We start from the raw sequence: 18,366 nt of genomic DNA, 5'->3' as shown, positions 1-18,366 counted from the left end.
CTTTCAAGAAAGCCACTCAGGAAAGAAAATCTCCTATACATATGTGTATATATATATATATATGTAGATGTAAAACCATACATGCACACTTTTTTTTGTCCTCGGGGTTCTATGTTGTTGACTAACAGTTTCTGGATTCTGTTTTAATCTCAAAAGCAGCTAGATCCCACCTCAGACAGAATCCTTTCCCTTGAACTGGTAATCAAGTAAAAGCTACATAGTTCTGTAGCTTTGTAAAAGGATCACATCTACTACTTTTACACTGAGGAACACAATATTGCCTTTTATTATTGTATGATCTTCTTAAGGCAAATAATTTAGGGGTTGTTGTATTAGTGTGTATGTCAAGGCTAGCCTAAGTTTTCCTTCCTAAATCCCTCCTCTGTGCTGCCGTCCCATCAGTGATGTGAGGATCCTCTAAAAGCTGTTCCACCTCGTCTCATTTGATCACGATCGCTTTTGCAGTTTACATGCAAACTAGGGAGCCAATGATTAGGAGGAAGATTAAAAAATTACTAACTACAACCTAGAGGTAAATTTTAGGGGCTCAGTAAATTAAAATAACACCTGACTAATGCAGAGAACAAATAAGCAGTGGGTTTTTAGTATAGGTTATCCACTAAAATAACAATTAACAACACACTTAAGGTATAGAAGTACTTCCTGACATTATTCAGTATTTCTTTATTGTAAGAGGTGAGTTTTAGCAGAATCAGACACTTCACATTGGTGTGACCACACCACATGGTTAGCATGTGTGAGTAAAGTTTAACTGAACTGAAAATACATCAACTGAGCTTTGACCTTTGCTTTAGGGTTTATTTTTTTGAAGGAACAAAGAGGGATGAATACTGAGCACTCTTCCATCATTCTCGTGAATATAGAGCAGCTTCTGTACTTTTATTGCAAATGTGAAATCAGTTTAAGATCTTAAACACCAGTCAGTTCACGATCTGAATGCATTAAAAAAAGCAGGTGAGATTGACAAGCTTTCAGAACTGATCAATCACTAATCAATACAAAATAGGATAGAAAAACATGCACAAGAAAAGGATGCGAAGAGACCAGACTTGGTCAGGAGAACCTTCTACTGAGAGGAAGCCCTTGCCTCATGCATGTATGCACAAAACTTTTGGTGAAGTCTGTGTTTTAAATAGTGTGTTCTATTTTCTAATTCAATGTTAACATAAATGAAAAGTAGCTAGTCAAATTAAAAGCTCAGGGGTTTTTTTTGTTTGTTTTTTTCCCTTCTTCATGTGAGGCTTAAAAAATGCAATCTAAGAAAACATTAGAATAGCTGCCTAATTAAGGCAACAAAAGATGAATAGTCTTAGTTCTCTAGTGAAAAGTAACAATGCAAAACAAGCTACTATTGTAAAGTAAAATTGCAAAATCAAATCCTAGCATACCTACTCTGGTAAGTATCACATTTAACTGACTGATCACTAAGAAACAGAAAACCTTTTGACTATAAAGTTCTTAATGTTGTCTTGCACTGTAACATACTCTAAAAGAGTAAGAAAATGCTATAGTTCATGTAAGGAAGGATTATTCTCCTTTAAATTCAACTTTTGTTTTAACCCAAATTAAGACTCTAAGATGACTGGAAGACTAGGAGCCCTAGGTTCCAGCCACACAGTATCTCCAATAAACTATTATTTTCCACAGAAAAATATGGCAGAGATGTTGTTGGTTGGGGTCTTCAGAGGAAAAAAAAACAACAAAATCTATTAGTCAAAAAAATTAATAATAATAACACAGGATTTTTGATTTGCAACTCAGACCTTGTCCTTAAAGTCCTGCTGAGTGAACAACCAACAGCTCTAAAGAAGTTCTCTTTGCAACAAGCCACAAAGCAAGGGAGCCAGTGTGTCATCTCAGAGGCCCCAGCTGAGTGGACAGTTTCCATTTTTCCCGCAGAACTATGAAGTCTTAGATTCCTGTGCACTGGGAGTGGAAATTTGCAACAGTCCTGTCAGTGCTGGAGCCTGGCCACTGGAATATACAGCTCCAAGGTGGCCAGTCCGATTTTTTCTGACCCTCAAAGGGAATGTCATGTTCTACCAAACCCTAGGGAAGAATCATGATGTTCAAAACAAAGAAGAATCACGCTGACAAACCATAACAATATAAAGAACTTTTATTTTTATTTTCTTTTCATTTTTTGCTGTGTAAAGTTTCGTTATTACACTCACAGCTTTGTAACAAAATGAAAGAGGAAAAGCAAGGTCAACCTGTGCAAATGTTCTACACAGCTTAAGTTATTAAATATTCAATCATGTTGTTTTATCCTGTTTTCTTTCTTCCAAAACACTTGTTGTGTTTAACACTTGCAGCACAATGAAGTTTGAGAAGCTGGCAGGTGCATATAACAGAATATATACCTACACAGTTTGCTCTTACTTATAGTATTAAATATTTTACAAACAGCAGCTGAGACTGCTTCCTTATCCTTCCTCAAATATTCTGCAATTCTGGACAACTTAGATTATGTTTGAATGAGAGTACCATATGAGCCTGAAAATCAAGATTCATCTGTACCTGTGTTTTCATTAAGAAAAGGGGAAAATACCTTCTCAGCACCACATTTGTTTCTGGAAACCTACAGCTTATTGTGAGCTTTCAGTTATTGTTTTACCTTGATTCAGCATAATGCACACTTTCGAACTGAACAGTCAAGAACTGCACTACTTCAAAGACATCGCATAGTGGAACTGCAATCCATACAAGTTACACATGGCAAACAGAAGCTGGGGTATTGAATGCATTTTTGTTCCAACAGATGCAACGGTTTTCTCTCTGGCCCCTTCCACACAAAGCAGCAGCACTATTAGGCCATACAGTGTTGCACTGTCAGTTAGCTGTTATTTTTCCTGTGATTTGAAGAGAAAAGGAGCAAGGAATACAGACCAGTCTTAGCATTGTCTTATGATGAAGTTGTTGGGTAAGGTTAAACTTTGTGGCACATTTGAACTTTTAAGTGGTCACTTTATGCTATTCACAATCTCCTTTTTGAGCCTGAGTAGGCCTTAACATGCGTATGCTGCAGCCAGTTCCTCACTTTTTAAGAGAATGATATCTAACTGTGCTCAGTAATGTCTATCCCATTCTTTCTATTACAAAAGAGTACAATAGCTTTGAGCACTTGCCATCCACCAAGGAGGCTCACAGCTGACTAAGCACAATGTCAGTACTGCTAAAAAGAAAATGGTGGCTTGTACCTGAAAGGGACTGCCATATTCAGACAGCCACGTGGCAAGTCCAGAGCTCATTGTTTAACATTTGACTTATAAGACACAGCTAACCATAAAATAAATCCTCACTCTACTCACTCTTCCACCCACAACTTTTTAGTTGCATAAAAAACAAACTTTAAACTAAAACAGTTCTGAGCAGAGGCTTCAGATGTGCAGTGCTGCTTTTCAGGCAAATAGTATCCCCAGTCAAATTTTCACATAGTCCCCTTCCCAAAGTTATTTCACTTTTTGACCATAGGTATATCAGAAGTCAGCACCCTAAGTTGCAAGACTGGAGAGGATCTCATTAACGGCTACCAATCTAATACATCAGTTTACCATCTCTCTCCTCAATGTGTAGAGGAAATGAACGGCCATTAATGAAAGCTGCATTTCCTAAAGAAGTTCAAAGAAGTCTGTGGAACTTCACATCCACATGACAACTTTATAGCAAATCCTTTTCAGATATCCTCAGGACAAAGCAGCACAGTATTTTCCTCTGAACCCTTGAGCAATATTATACGTGTGTGTGTTTAAACTTATGAAGCAAAATTTTTATAAATACTCGTGCATCTCTGCTATTTTCCTGGCTCCCATCCATTTTAAAATTCTAATAATGCACCTGAAACAACCTAAGAAGTAGAAAAAGACACCACTGTTAAAGCCGGATTTCAGAAGTCCAGGCTTTTGGAAGGACTGTTTTCAAGGACCAGGAAGGAAATATGGTCTACAAGAAAAGGAAGTCTGCTTTTACACCAACTAGAAAAGATAAACCCATTAACTAATCAGGAATGCAAATAAAGTGTAATAACTGCATTTGTTGCGACACCTAGTGAGAAGGATCTTTGCAGGTTCCTGAAAACAGTCATCAGCTGGCAGAATGAGAAGAATCACAAATTATGAAAATCTACTCACACACCATTTTTACAACGATACAACTACTCCACATGCTTGTCCTCAGAACACACAGCTCCACACCATCACTCCAATAACAGTCTATGAAGAACAGATTGAAAAGTTCACATTGTTTTTCTCCCCACACATTTACATGCTCCCTCACTGTGGTTCAAAAACTCTTGAATATCAATAATTTTGGAAATGGTTTAAGTCTTATGCAGCCCTCTGCTTCTAGGCCATGAACAGAAAAAAGAGAGAAAACACTCCTGAAGACTCCAGACCAATCAGAAAACATTTACACTGCTCAGAGATTTCCCTGAACTTGATTCTCTCGAGTTGTTTCATCCACAGAAGAATAAAAAAAAAGAATAAAAAAATCCACCCCCAAAAAAACACATAAAACTCTCAAAACTGCCTGGGGTCTAAGTCACATATTGTTTTTATTTCTCTGTCTACAAACAGTTTAATTAAAATAATAACAATAAAAAATACAACAACAAAAAACACTCAAAAACAAGAGCACTGGAACCTCAAGGATTCCTATGTGTTTGAAGTAGGATGCTACTGTAACTTGTTCCTATTTTATTCCTGTCTCTCAAGGAAAAAACATCAATGTGTCAAGCAAATACAGAGAAATGATGCTCATGTGCTAAGACAAAATAAAATTGTGTGCTTCAGAGAAGGCCCTGAAATTCCTTCATTTGATGGCAGAGCTGAGCATCCATGGGCTTCTCTCAATCACAGTCTCAGCCTAAAAAGACTTTTTTTATAGTCAAAGAATTAAGGTATAAAATTTATTTGGTCTATGGCTGGCATATGAAGTTTCAAATTAGTGGCAAATGAGATACCCAGTGAAATCAGTCATGCTATTTGTTTGAAAAGCGCTCAATTTGTTTTTAAGCAGGTTGGTTTTGACACTGGAATTTCTTTACCTTCTGTTATAGTTTAATGAAACCTCTGTTTTTTTTATCCTGAGCTGTAAATTAGTCAAAAGCGAACAAAAATGTCCTTGCCAGATTAGTCTTATTGTTTAAGAGAGCATCACAATGTAAGAATTTCATTTCACTGAACTTCACAGGCCAATGAGAGCAAGTTTGCAACCCCAAGAGACAACTGCAGAGGAACCTGGACAAGTAGAAACGTTTCTCTCTGCACTGGCTTCCCTGCATAAATTACGTACATTTCTGGAAACAAGATTTTTACACGCAATATGCATTTTGTATCCCCAGCTTCTGCTTGAAGAATTTTAGACTTTAAAATCCTTTAAAATCCTGCTCCATTCTTTCCAGTTGACTTTTTGTGAACCAAGCATAGCCCAAGCAAATCAAGCCAGTTCACAACAGAAACAAAATACCATGGAAATAGATGATTTGGACACATAGTGCCTTTGAATTTCTATTTGTTTGCTACGCAATGCAGATACAGGAATTCCAAATAAAATAAAGAATCCAACTCTGGTGTTGTATCAAGGTTGTAGTGGTTATACTGGTATTTAACTGAGAAACAAAAGCTGATACTGGTTCCTCCTTTCCCGAACATTAGGACCTATACAAGACTAAGATCACAAAGCATGTGAGTGAAAATGCTTTGCTGCCACTGGCAAACCTTTCAAAGGACTGCTTTACAAAAACAAAACAAAAAAAAACCCTCCACCACCAAAATACCTCAGGAAGTGTAATATTTAGGGCAGTCTGTCACTGTATATATTGTGTCAATTACAGCAATTTTTAGACAATGATTAAAAAATAAATTACAGTTAACATTAAAAAAACTGATTCCAGTTCTCCATAAAATACTGTTCCTTTTTCTGAAGAAAGCCAATATGTACAGTGGACACTTAGGTTACACTGTCAGAATTTGTGACATTCTGGCTTGCAGATTTTTATTAAAATCAGCTAAAAAACTGGATACAACATAAAAACAGTCATATGTCAGTTAGACACTTATCAGGCTTCAAGCTGAGTGTGCAAACACCAGCATCCATTGTAATCTAGGTTCTAAACACCCCTCTGGACTTCCCTAAAACTCTCAAGAATATGCTTCTTCAAAAAACAAGGCAGACAAGAGGGGGGAACATTCTTATTTGTCAGTGAATTAAAAACTTGCAAGAATCTTACATTTGGGCCAAGTCTTCATAGACCAACCTTATTTCTACAGAGTGCAACACAACCTGCAGTCTCTGTAGAAACGCTTTTCAGCCCCACTCCCTTTTTGCATTCCTAACGTGAAAAGAAAGAGGAAAGACTGGAGTAAGAAACTGATGTTATTTGGAATAATTCTGACATAAAATTACTTCCCAATGTGGGAGGTGAAAAGCTTCATGAGTCAATCCTGCTGTCATCTTCAGCATGTCTTTCTATGTGTCCTACAGCATCCTAGAAAAGAAACAGAGAAGTCAGGTAAAAAAATAATAACACCAAACTGCAAAAGATTTTAGAAACCTCAGTGAAAGTGACATTCTGGATAAAATGAATTTTTGGCTTACGGTTTCTAAAAATCGATACAGAGCTATTAAAAACATATAAGGAATCTCAGGTACCATATGATTCAAGGCAAATAACACAACAGCTTACTTGCTGACTTAGAAGAGCATATTAAGTAAATACATCACATCCAAAGCAAGTGCTTAAACGCTAATTAAGGACTCTACTTCTGCTTTTAATTTCTAAAAGAAACCTCCTTCCATTGTGTATTTTCAAAAGCATTCAATAAGGAGGCAGTTTATATTACCAAGGAGTAAAATGTGGGTTTTATTGATCAGTGTAAATATAACAGCCCTCCCAATTCCTTCAATATCACTTAATCCAGCTGGCATCCATTTCTTATGCCTCCTTCAATTTTTTTTTATCTGTGCTAATTCAGAAATTCACGCATTATATTTACATAAAGACTACTAACAAAACCAATCTCATGTAAAGAATAAACAGCATCAGCATCCACAAAAATGAAGGGTGTGTGTGCGAATAGAAATTAAAAGAATAAAAAAAATACTTCAAACTGATGCTTGTTCATCTTAAACGATAAAACTTATCCCACAAAAACTGAACATCTTGAGTATAGTTACCAAAATTTCTTTTGGTATTTTGAGAATTTTACCAGTTACATTTAAGATTTTAAGAACAAAATGTTTTAAATTTACCATATCCATGTTATAGGCAGCTGCACTCCTCATCTATCACAAGCTGAACTCTGTTAGCCTTGTATGACGCAACTATATTCAGTTAGGCCCATTCCAAATAGAACAATTTAACCGTCTTTAAGAGAAATTGAAGTCCCACACTTGTGGCGACAGCACTTACTTGGTAGTTAGGATTTTTATCTTTCTATATATAACAATGTTATTTCAACCACACACCTGCTTGGAACCTTTCCTGGAAGTAAAGAAAGCATCACAGTTCTTCCAACGACATTTTAGGGTCTGAAAATTTGGGTTGGTATGGTCAGTTAGCAAGTGTTGTTTCAGATGGTCAACAACGCCAAAGATCAGTGAACATCCATGCCACTGGTAGAAAAAAACATGCCAGAATAACTTAGGGCAAAAGAACTTCAGTTAATGCTTTTATTCTTGCAGCTCAGCAATATTCTGTCAAGACTGCTCACACACATGCCTCCTATAACTTTTAGGCTTCTTATTCCATTTTTATTCTCAGTGGTCTCTTCTTTTAATTTATGTTTTACACAGATTCTTACTGCCTCTAGCCAAACCTATGCCATCAGTAAGAATGGAAGGAGGAAGAAAGGAACTTAGCCTTTACAGAATTTAAATTTATCTTAGACAAAGCCATTGGAAATTTAATTGAACTTACTTAGTAAAGTAAAATAGTTTTTCTGGGTCACTTAGCTGGAGGTTTTTTTTTTAATGTTTTAAGAAATTACATGTCACTATCTAAAGACTGCGCAAAAGAAAAATAATTTAAGACCCTACCATTGACTTGCCCCAAAGCACACACATACAAAGGTCATGAGGAATGCAACTGGCAGTATATATATATATATATATATATATATATAGGTATTTGTAAAAGACTGAGTTATAATAAATTAGAACTCAATTTATCCAAGATTGACTAGTGACCACCTCCAGAAAATTAGTCTAAAATTGTAACAAAGTAAGCCTAAAAACATTTTGCTCATTACCCAGCAACGATAATTCTGCATGAGATTAAGCCTCACAGCTCTGACACTGCCATCATAGCATCCAGTGTAGATCTGTAAAAGAAATATTTTTGAAGCAAGTTGGGAATAATAGAAAAAATGAAGTCAAATTTTGAAGGAGGCTTCAGTATAGCGTATGTTAGGAGAACAACAACAAAGTATCAACATGCAAGGTTTCCAAATTTTAAAACTGTGTCTAAGTTAATTCTTTTGAGATTTGCATTCATAGTTTATAAAGAACACCTACTAATGAATAAGAAATGTTTCCATAACTTCTATCATTGACAGTGTCATTTGTGTAAGAGTTCAGAAAACAAAAATACAATGTTACTAGCCACTGAAGTGGAGAAAAGCAAAGAATCTTAGGTGTAAATGTCACATTAAATATACTTCCAGGGCTTAACTGGTTAAATTAATATAAAAAACGGGATGGCGTGGAAAGGTGAGCAAGAACATCAGAATCTCAGAAAGAAGATTCTTGTAGTACAATAAAGATTAATTAATAAAACCAAGTCTTCACATAATACAGAAAAATCTACGAGATGAAGATTTAATTTGTTGTTTATTTCAAGTCTTTCTGCCTATGGAAACTCATCACTGGAATATAACCGCCAATCTGCTGTGGGTAACAGACTACACCTTACTTCTTAGACTATTACAGAAAATTATTGTCCTTCACTCTTCAAAAGCTGCTCATCTGAACACTTCTCTGATTTCAGAGTGCCCCAAACAGACTACTACTGTTGGAGAGTTCAAGCCTCAGACTGTAAGCACATAGCCTGGATGCACTTAGCTCTTCATCTGACTCACATGAGAAGTGAAGCTAGGGCTATAGGTATTCCAATTCATAGATAATTTCTGTTATTACAGATAACTATTATACCCTTTCGTTTTACAATCCAGAAGAAAGTTGGCAAATTCCTACACATCAGGCAAGTAGTGCTCTTAATCACTATTTTATCGAAGTATTTATCCAGAAGTACTTCAGAATCCTATCTTGCAGTGCAGACACATGACAAAATCTGTGCATGTAAGTCAGTTGACTGACTTTGCCTAGGTTCTTTCAAGGGTTACTAGATTTGAGCATGAGAAGTTTTTCTCTAGCATCTGTTTCACTGTCTTTCATAGAAGACAAACAGAACTGATGCTTGAAAAGAGGAAACACTTTACTATTTCTAGATTCTTCATTGTAATCATCACTGTAAACAGAACTACTGTTTTAAAACGACAGTAAGCTAGAAGGTAATTTTCCCCCTGACAATACTATTACATAAATACAAAGCTGCTGTAGCAGCTTTTTAGCTGACACTTCTAAATACTTCTGTCGTAGTTACAGAGCAAGTTGATTTCATTATCTGAAAAAAATAAAACTGTCTATATGCTCGTGGATATAACAACCCAGTGAAAAGAAGGAAGTTACCATGCTCTTATGGATGGTCATGCACATGATCATGTCTGTGTGGCCTCCATAGACTTGCAAGCGGTCATGTGACTTGAAAGAAACAGAAACAGACATTTAATGGCATGACAGTTAATAGGTATTTTTCACAGACATGCAAATAATGATGCTTCCTAAAAAAAGTTTCCTGGGTAGCAACCAATGCCCCCCTGGTGGATTCCAAGCTTTGTAGCCTCTACGAAAGCTCACTATTTTACTTGCATTACTTCTGTAACCCTTTCTGTCCAACCAGGCACACGGTCCTTCACACTAACAAAACCAACAACTGCCCACTTTTCTGAGCTGTCATAATCCTTGGATAACCCAAGTTCTGAAAAAATGGTTTAGGTTTAGCTCTTTTAAAACCATGTATTTTGGCTGGTAAAACCAAATTAATTCTGAGTGACAGGAAAAAAATCAATGGGCTGGAGAACTGTAAGCACAAAGATGACCTCCACATTTGACCCTGAAACCATTAATTAACACATTAGATAAATTTCATTAATAACCATCTATTCTCTTACCTGTAGTTCATAAACACGAACAAATTTATCTAGACATGCTGTCACCATCACTTTCCCTAGAATGTTCACAACCGTTACTGCGTGGTTATGGCCTTTATAGATCCGTATCAGTTCTCCAGTCTGTACCAAGAAAATGCAGAGACAATATATATTTCAAAATTAAACAGAACAGTTTTAGTTTTACATAGATATGGTAGCTAGCTTCAATGCTCACCACTCATAGAACAGAAACACCCTTTATTAGACTTCCTGTGAAAGCACTTCTAAATTATGATCAAATACGATTTATCCTTTTCTTTGCTTAAGTTAACAAAAAGCCATTCCAGTCCAATAGAAATGCATGCCACTATGAAGAGACTTCTTCCCCTCTTTCCATCATTAGCTACATGTTCCCACCTATCCTGCAACTGGCACTCTGCTATTAGTACTAGAAGTATTTATGTAGCCACAAAAATCATTGAGCAAATTTAGCTAAATACAGAGAAATAAACAGTTTTTGGGGGAAACTAAGTAAAGCTGTGGTAAGTTTTAGTCTCACTCATTGCAGCTATGAAAACCCTTTCCACATTATCAGCACCTTTGTAGTAATATTTGCAAAACCAAGATCCCCAGATAAAAGGGTGCTGTATATCATATTAGAAGAATCAGCAAGTTTAATGGATGTTTCCCAAGGTATTTTACCCTCTACTTCCCCCCCCTAATTACTATAGTGCTTCGTCACGTTAACAAAATCATATGACTACCTTTTCCGAAAGGTATTTTCTCCACCGTCATTCAAAATTTTTGAAAATACTGACTTTATAGCACAGTCAGTAGACTTTATAGATCGTTTTTCACTGTCTTAACAGCAGAAATCATTCCAACTTCATATATGGGACTTACATGAATGTTGTGGGCATGGACAGACTGATCACTGGAACCACTGAATACTAGATCATTCACAACCTTTCAAAAAATAAAAAGAACAGTTTTTATTTCTGTAGCAGGCATGAAAATGGGCAAGCAAAGGATTCAGGTGCTGCTCACTTTAAAGCTGCACCATAATATTTCCTGTATCTGGCAGGCCTAAAAAAATCAATTGAGTACAAAAAAAAAATGCACACATAGTTCTTTATGTAACAGCTAGAAAATGTTCTAAGCTAGCCTAATGGTAACTTCACAATTGGCATTAGACACTTAACTTGCAGCCCACCAGGCTATGTCATCCTACCCATGGACTATTCTCAAGGACAGCTAAGCAGAAGATCAGAGACCAAGTGAACTGAATGCAAAATACAGCTCCCCACACGCACAAAAAAGCCCAATGCTTCCTGGAAATATTGCATCTGTGGTGCACTTTGGTAACTCAAGACAGTGCTCCTGACAAGTACTAGTATAGAAAGGAAGCTTAATAGATCCACCATGGATCACGAAGGGACTACAGGATGCTGACACAAGCTGGACTAGGGCAAAGAGCTCACAGGGCAAAGAAGGCTGTGCCACTGCACCATTTTGAAGATAAACACAATTTACAAAACAGTCATCTCCCATCTGTAGATGACTGTGGTCAGAGCAAAGCAGCCAGACAAGCGTATATTCCAATTTGTAATGTCAGACACTTCATGTTACATCAATCAGGCTAAACAATAAAAAAATCATTAAGTGGGCATGCTTATGTCATTTAGAACAATATAATTAAAACAATTATAAACAAGTCACATTATCTGAAATGTGATATATGTGATGCTGTGAGGACAGAAAGCTATACCACTAATGAAGTCCTTTTACCAGTGTCCTAAAATACATCCATGCTCAGCAGGTCAAAAGTTTCAAGCCTAGCCTGTAAATAACCACACTTTATTTAAAGACTGTATTTAGACTAGAATGAGTAATGATTCTTCTATTAAAAATGAAGAATATTTTTCTAGGGTTACATTTTCCTTCCCCAATTTCCAGAGAGGTTTGTACAATCAAGGTACGTGAAAGCTAGCTTCACCTTTCCCCCAACTTTCCCTTCATTCTCCCATTTCGGGGAACTCACATTAAGACGTTTCCCTGAATCATCTAACAACATGAAATAAGCATGCTTCCTACACATAAATATCAGCATTTATGCTGGGAACACGAGATATGGCAGCAAGACAGAATTTTCCTACCAAATTTCTCAATTTTCATTATTTAAGATATAGAAATAATCTATTCCCTACCATGATCTGCTAACTATTAGATGAAGTAAAAGAAGAACACACAGTTTTATGCATTCTTTGTCAAAAATGTGTTTTTGGAGACACTTGCCTTCATGCAGAGTATAGTCTTGCTGTGCCCTTCCAGAGTTCTGAGAAGCAGCCCATTCCGTGCATCTCGCACACTGATGGTGCAGTCGTAAGAGCCCACTACCAACAACTTGCGTGCTCCTTCCTGAGCTGTGGCTAGGCAGCTCACTGCTCTAGGGCCGTGGCATTCAAAGGTGTCAACTTGCTTGTTGTTCTGTTAGGGGAGGAAAAAATAGTATTTAAGAATTAAAACTGCTATAACACTGACCCTAGATTGCTGAGTCCTTTCTGTGTGGTACCCGGTACAGTATCTCATTTCAGATCAGTAACACAGCATATCAACAGCAGTAAGAGTTATATCTTAACAACTACGTTTACAAATCAATGAAATAACTCCTTATATTGGGCTTTGATTTTCTGTATTTAAAAAACAACAACCTTAATTATTGAGCAAAAGTCCAGTAAGTCCTCCTTCAGAACTAGAACAAGCAGAAAATAGTATTTAGAGAGAAAAATGCATGCAGGCACACACATGTATCTGTTCTCAAAGTTCATTAATGAAATCAAAGCCTCTATGATATTTCACAGTACTTAATCAGCAAATGATTTTATAGTAAGAAAGATTTTTCCCTCACAACAGATTTAACATAAGGGCTATCTGAAGACAATTTAAGATATTCCACTAGGACATTAATACTCAAGTAAAGAAAGCTTGGTAGATCCATAAAACATGGGCCTAAAAAGTAAAGAAAGGATAAATTTGAGGAATTAGTCAAGGATCCATAAAAAGAATAATCAGAATAATAATTCACTTAGGTTTCTTTGCTAGAAACCCACGTGAACAAGTCCCTGGAACTGCAAATGGAGCAGGCAAAACCAGCAACACATTAAAGTCTCTCACACTACTTTCACAGGCAAGAAAGGATTCACAAGAGGATTCACAAATAATCATCTCTATCAGCAAACTCTCATGACACACAACTGGTAGACGAGGTGGAACCTTAATATCACCAGGAAAAATATGACAACACCGTAGCAGTTAGGAGAAAGGCAACTGGAAGGAAGGGGAGATGGGACAACTTTGCACACTAACAAAATCAAGGGCCAAAATGTGGGGCCAAAAGTGACCACTTATACCAAAATACTTTACTTACAAATACACTTACTACTCAAGTGAAAGAAATCGAAGAAACACAAAGTGAAGAGAAACAGCATCACAAAAGGCTTTTAAGTGCCAATATTTGAACAAACTAACCTTTATGCTGAAGGTAACTACATTGCCATTAGCAAGGCCTGCATAAAGGATTCGCCATCTGCTGTGTAAACAGAGGACTCGATCTTCCAATTTAAACTGTTCCATGCATTCTTTGGTCTGGAAACAGAAAAGAATCATTGAAAGTTTTCTAAACAAGTCAGGGAAAACCAGCCTGGACTGAATAATGATTTTCACCCACCAGCCACATTTTTTGAACTAGCAAAGCAGGAGAAAAACATCTCAGTGTCTGCTGTCACCTGGCAGTTTGATTCTGATTTTTAAGCAGCTCACTCCCATCTTTGAGACTTGATGTTACTTCAGCAACCAGTTATAGCCCTACAAGCTTTCTTCTAATGACAACCTCAAATGTATATACAAGTTTAGACTAGGCCATATATACAAGTTTAGGCCATATATGAAAAACACCCTGTTACATGCTTGAGTTCAAGAAATGCCCATGAACTTCTCTACAGGAAACTACTATGAATCATCAGCTTAAGAGTCAAAACCTCTGGCAGTTTGCTCCCTGAAGCAGATATTTAATGTTTCTATGATTCTAGTCCTTGCATCTACATGTTGGACAAGCCTTCCTATCATTTCTCCTTTGAAATCCAGCCTCAAAAAGCCCCAGAATGCTCTTCCACCTGTTCTCTCAATAGCTGATCTACAGAGAGCTGCATCTTACATAAGCAATTAAGTTAGAAACACAGTTAAGACAAATTCAATATTCACAGTCAGACAACTGTCCTGCATATTAGTGTTCCCGATATTTGAGATCCCATCATGTTATTCTGGTGAAAACTGCAATAATGAACTAGACAAAGGATCAAAAGATTACACCAGTAAAAACCACTAAATGGTTAGGTTTTTTTTTTTGGTTGGTTGGTTTTTTACTCTGCTCCACTCTAACGAGGTATAAAGTGAAGTTCATGCCCAGCTCACATGGGTTTAAAAGGCTCGTTTCATTTATATTTGCAAAGAAACATTACATAAAAAAGCAGTACATGTTGATCACCACAGACTTTGAGTACCTTGATATTGTAACAGTTGATAGTGTGATCACTTGAACCAGTGTAGAGTGCAGCATTCTTCCCATTTGTCTGAGTGACCAGGAGGCAGTTCACTTTTGAAGTATGTCCTTCAAAGATAGCCACACACTTCCTGCTCTAGAAAGCAAAGCATGAGGTCTGTCAAACTAAAGGTCTGTAATATCTCTCAGGACAGGCTGCCCTGAGAGGTTGTGGAGTCTCCTTCCCTGGAGGTATTCAGAAGCCATCTCAACACAATCCTGGGTAATGTGCTCTAGGGAAAACTACTTGAGCAGGGGGGTTTGGACTAGATGATCTCCAGAGGTCCCTTCCAACCTCAACCATTCTGTGATCTGTGACTGACAGAGAAGGGTGGGAGAGCTAACAAAAACATTACGATATGCAACAATCTCCTCTTACCCCTCTCATAGGGTGAAATAGTGGAAGGGGAGAGGAAGAGAAGTTTGAAGAGAGTAAAAAATTTAAGTACTCAAAAGAGCAACTACTTCCTTAATTACATAATAAGGCTTTACAAAAACAGAGTTGCAACCTTGTGACTGGAATTACTCTTAAACCAATGTCACAACCTTACTTACAACCAGATTGTAAGCACAAACAGTTTTGTCTGCTGAGCAGGTGTACAATAAATTCCCAAAAATCTGAATAGCATTCACTGCAGCCAGGTGTCCTTCAAAGTTCCCCTCTGTCGGTTCTTCATCCTCACCTGGCTCTGACGACACTTCTGTAGGATAGAGACACATGTACTTGGATTACTTGAACGAACTCAAGCAAATACTCTACTGTTTTTTGTGTTACCAAACAGCCGAACTATTATGGGGGCTCAGCATCTTTATAGTCAGATTTCACTGCAGTTCTCAGCTGGAGCCTGTAAATGGCAGAACGTAATATAAAATACCAGAAAGATCTTTGTATGATATAAAGTCCAGAAAGATCTTTCAAATAGCTACAGGATTGTATCAGTTTTTGTCTGACAGCTCTATTGAGACCGTGTAGAAGTGTTTGTGTGGAATGGGGTGGTGAGGACTCAAGGCACAAAGCATTCAACAAGGGACAGGGTAAGTGAGCATCCATCACTGTACACTTCATTTTTTTTAGTGCAGGTTTTTGCCTTCAGGGCTAAATTCCTCTAGAAGCAGTTTGATCTAGTCATAACTGGAATTCTTGCAATATATCATACAAAAAGTACAAGATGAAAAGCTTAAAAGATATACCAGATGAGTTCTTTGATCCTCTTAGTGATGATATTGAAGTCTGCGTCTCGGCTACACTGTAACACAGGAATTAAGAGTGGAAAGATTAGACTTTGCTCATTTTCAGACAAGACAATGGTATAAGTAATACTCCAGAACACAGGACTCTGCACTATGCAGAAAAAAGCCTAAAACAGGTAAGCTCAAAAACATAGTTTCCATGCAGTAAGGCCATGTTCCAATTATCAGAGAAATTGGTAGAGAACAATACACATTTGTTTGGTGGATCAAAGAAGCAAATTTAATTTATGACATACAGAGGGACACATTTTCTCTCGTTTCATTTCTGAATTAAATTAAAATTTACTGATGTTGTAAAACTTTCTGAATAGGAAAAATACATATATATATTGTTTAATGCTTTTGAGCACTAATCTCACCTTTTTTTCACATCATCCCTATAATTTGTGCCAATCTCACTGGTAGAGCTCACTTCATCATAACCTGAGCAAGATGCCTCTAGGACTGCTTGGTCCACATTGCTGCGTGACTCCCTCTTTGATGGGCTGTCTGGTTTCTCATCTCCTGATTCTGATGAACCAATGTCAACCACCTCGCATTGTGGCGTTGCAATTTCCACTAGTTCCAGAGAAGCATCACTATCGTTCTCATCTTTGTTTCTTGCTGCTTGAGTAGTAGCTCCATTCTCTTGCTTTGGGGGAGTGGATGTAGTGACTTTTTCTCCTTTAGAAACCTTTCCACTCTTGACTTTCCGGATGGGCTTAGAGTCATTTACATCCTGTTCTGTGTCACTGTTCTCTGGCACATGAGCTGCCCTCAAAGTTTTCTTTTTCCTTAACTTTCTTCTCCTCCTGTTCCCTTTTTCTGCGGGGACTAGAGTGTTTGCTGTCTGTTGTTCAGACACATCTGCTGACAGTTTGGGGGTTTTATCCACTGGCATTTCTAGAAGGACTGAATGCTCTGGAAGCGAGGTGCTACACTGATCCAGTAAAAAGCTTTCAGTCGCTTTATCACTTGCTTCTCTCTTGCTGAAATCAGACAGCGAATGAGAAGGATTTTCAGAAAGTCCAGCTTTTCCCCTGTCCCCAGCAGGCTTGTGAACGTTTTGATTAGTGTGTTGGAAACAAGCTGTCAGCTCTGACAGGGATATGGTTGCAGAGATAACTGGATGCACCAAAGTTTTCTGGCTGATCTCTTCTGAAGAAAAGAGACTAGTGTTACATTCGATCTCCACAGCAATAAATATTTATTCAAAGTTTGCTTTCCCTGCTATTTTCTGTTTATACTTAAATGTGCATGTAAAAAACATACTCCATTGTGTTCGAAGGATATGTACACATGCAAATCTGCTATTTCAATTAGCTATCCAGCCTTTAAAAAAATGTAGCTTGGGAATAAAATGTTTACCTGTATACACAGAATCAAAGGAACGGGGCAAATCATTCAAGTCACTAGCTGACTAAACGCTTTTGAATTTCTGAGAAAGAGCCGTTGGTGAATCCTCCATTGTTGGGTTAAAATGCTATCACCCTTTACTGTGTTCTCCCTTACCAGCAGTCACCATTACTGTAGAAGACTGGTATTAACCAATGCGTGCCTAATACTCTTCAGCTGCTCAATGACATAGCTTGTGCTTGACCCATCTATACAGAAGAAATGAATACTCAGATGAGGTCTAAACAGTTACCGTGTTGAATTATACCAGGGCGAAGGCACACAAACCCTTATAATCTGAATACATCTCTAACATCACTCATTACTCATTTCCCACAAGAAAGGGCAAGGAAGGCACTTGGTCACTTAAAAACAAACAAGAAAATAATAGCAATTGGCAACTTAATCTGAAATTCCTAATCCCCAAATTATTGATTCTGAGCACTCAGAGTACTGTAGGTGTTAAAAAAAGTGAGTAAGGAAACTAATTCAGTGCAAGAAAAGTGAATTACTCAATTCCCCCGTCGGGAAGCAGTTAGTAGTCCCTCAGAATGCTGGCATTGAGGGAGGAAATATACTCTTTGTACTTAACCAGCAGGGCCTAACAAGAACACAGAATACTCTTAATGCAGTTGGTCATAATTTTTTAAAAGGCTTTCAAGCACACATTTTTCCTTTGTAGGCAGATTTTCAGCTACCGATATTTTTTACAATGATGCAGAGTAGAAGAGAAAAATTATGGGGGAGGTTTTAAGTCTTTTTTTTTTAAGTCTTTTTCGTTAACTAAATTATTCTGAGAGGATATAACATGAAAATTCATGTTTTATTTTTAAAATAAAGCTATTAGACTGTAAATGTATAAATCTACAATTTGCATGTATTTAACAATTAAAAAACGTGGAGTCCATTTGGATG

At 37.2% G+C, this 18,366-nt stretch overlaps 1 protein-coding gene across 2 annotated transcripts in view; it reads right to left on the bottom strand.

Annotated features, from left to right (window-relative positions):
* Positions 1–2,122: 2,122 nt before the first annotated feature.
* The window catches only part of ZNF106 (zinc finger protein 106), a 41,697-nt gene continuing 25,453 nt past the window's right edge, over positions 2,123–18,366 (bottom strand). The window contains exons 11-22 of one of the 2 annotated variants that reach the window (XM_050711033.1): positions 16,437–17,214; positions 16,018–16,073; positions 15,382–15,527; positions 14,789–14,923; positions 13,758–13,874; positions 12,525–12,716; positions 11,133–11,195; positions 10,251–10,370; positions 9,709–9,780; positions 8,271–8,342; positions 7,489–7,635; positions 2,123–6,508 (exon numbers count right to left, since the gene is read on the bottom strand). In XM_050711033.1, the coding sequence (XP_050566990.1) occupies positions 6,452–6,508; positions 7,489–7,635; positions 8,271–8,342; positions 9,709–9,780; positions 10,251–10,370; positions 11,133–11,195; positions 12,525–12,716; positions 13,758–13,874; positions 14,789–14,923; positions 15,382–15,527; positions 16,018–16,073; positions 16,437–17,214 (1,955 nt within the window). In that variant the 3' untranslated portion in view covers positions 2,123–6,451. The remainder of the gene's footprint in view (positions 6,509–7,488; positions 7,636–8,270; positions 8,343–9,708; positions 9,781–10,250; positions 10,371–11,132; positions 11,196–12,524; positions 12,717–13,757; positions 13,875–14,788; positions 14,924–15,381; positions 15,528–16,017; positions 16,074–16,436; positions 17,215–18,366) is intronic. The other variant, XM_050711034.1, reaches the window with a different exon arrangement.

Source organism: Cygnus atratus, chromosome 5 (assembly GCF_013377495.2).
Source record: "Cygnus atratus isolate AKBS03 ecotype Queensland, Australia chromosome 5, CAtr_DNAZoo_HiC_assembly, whole genome shotgun sequence".
In the NCBI taxonomy this organism is placed as follows: Eukaryota; Metazoa; Chordata; class Aves; order Anseriformes; family Anatidae; genus Cygnus; species Cygnus atratus.
Note: the sequence above shows the minus strand (reverse complement) of the source record. Positions and strands in the feature narration are given on the sequence as shown.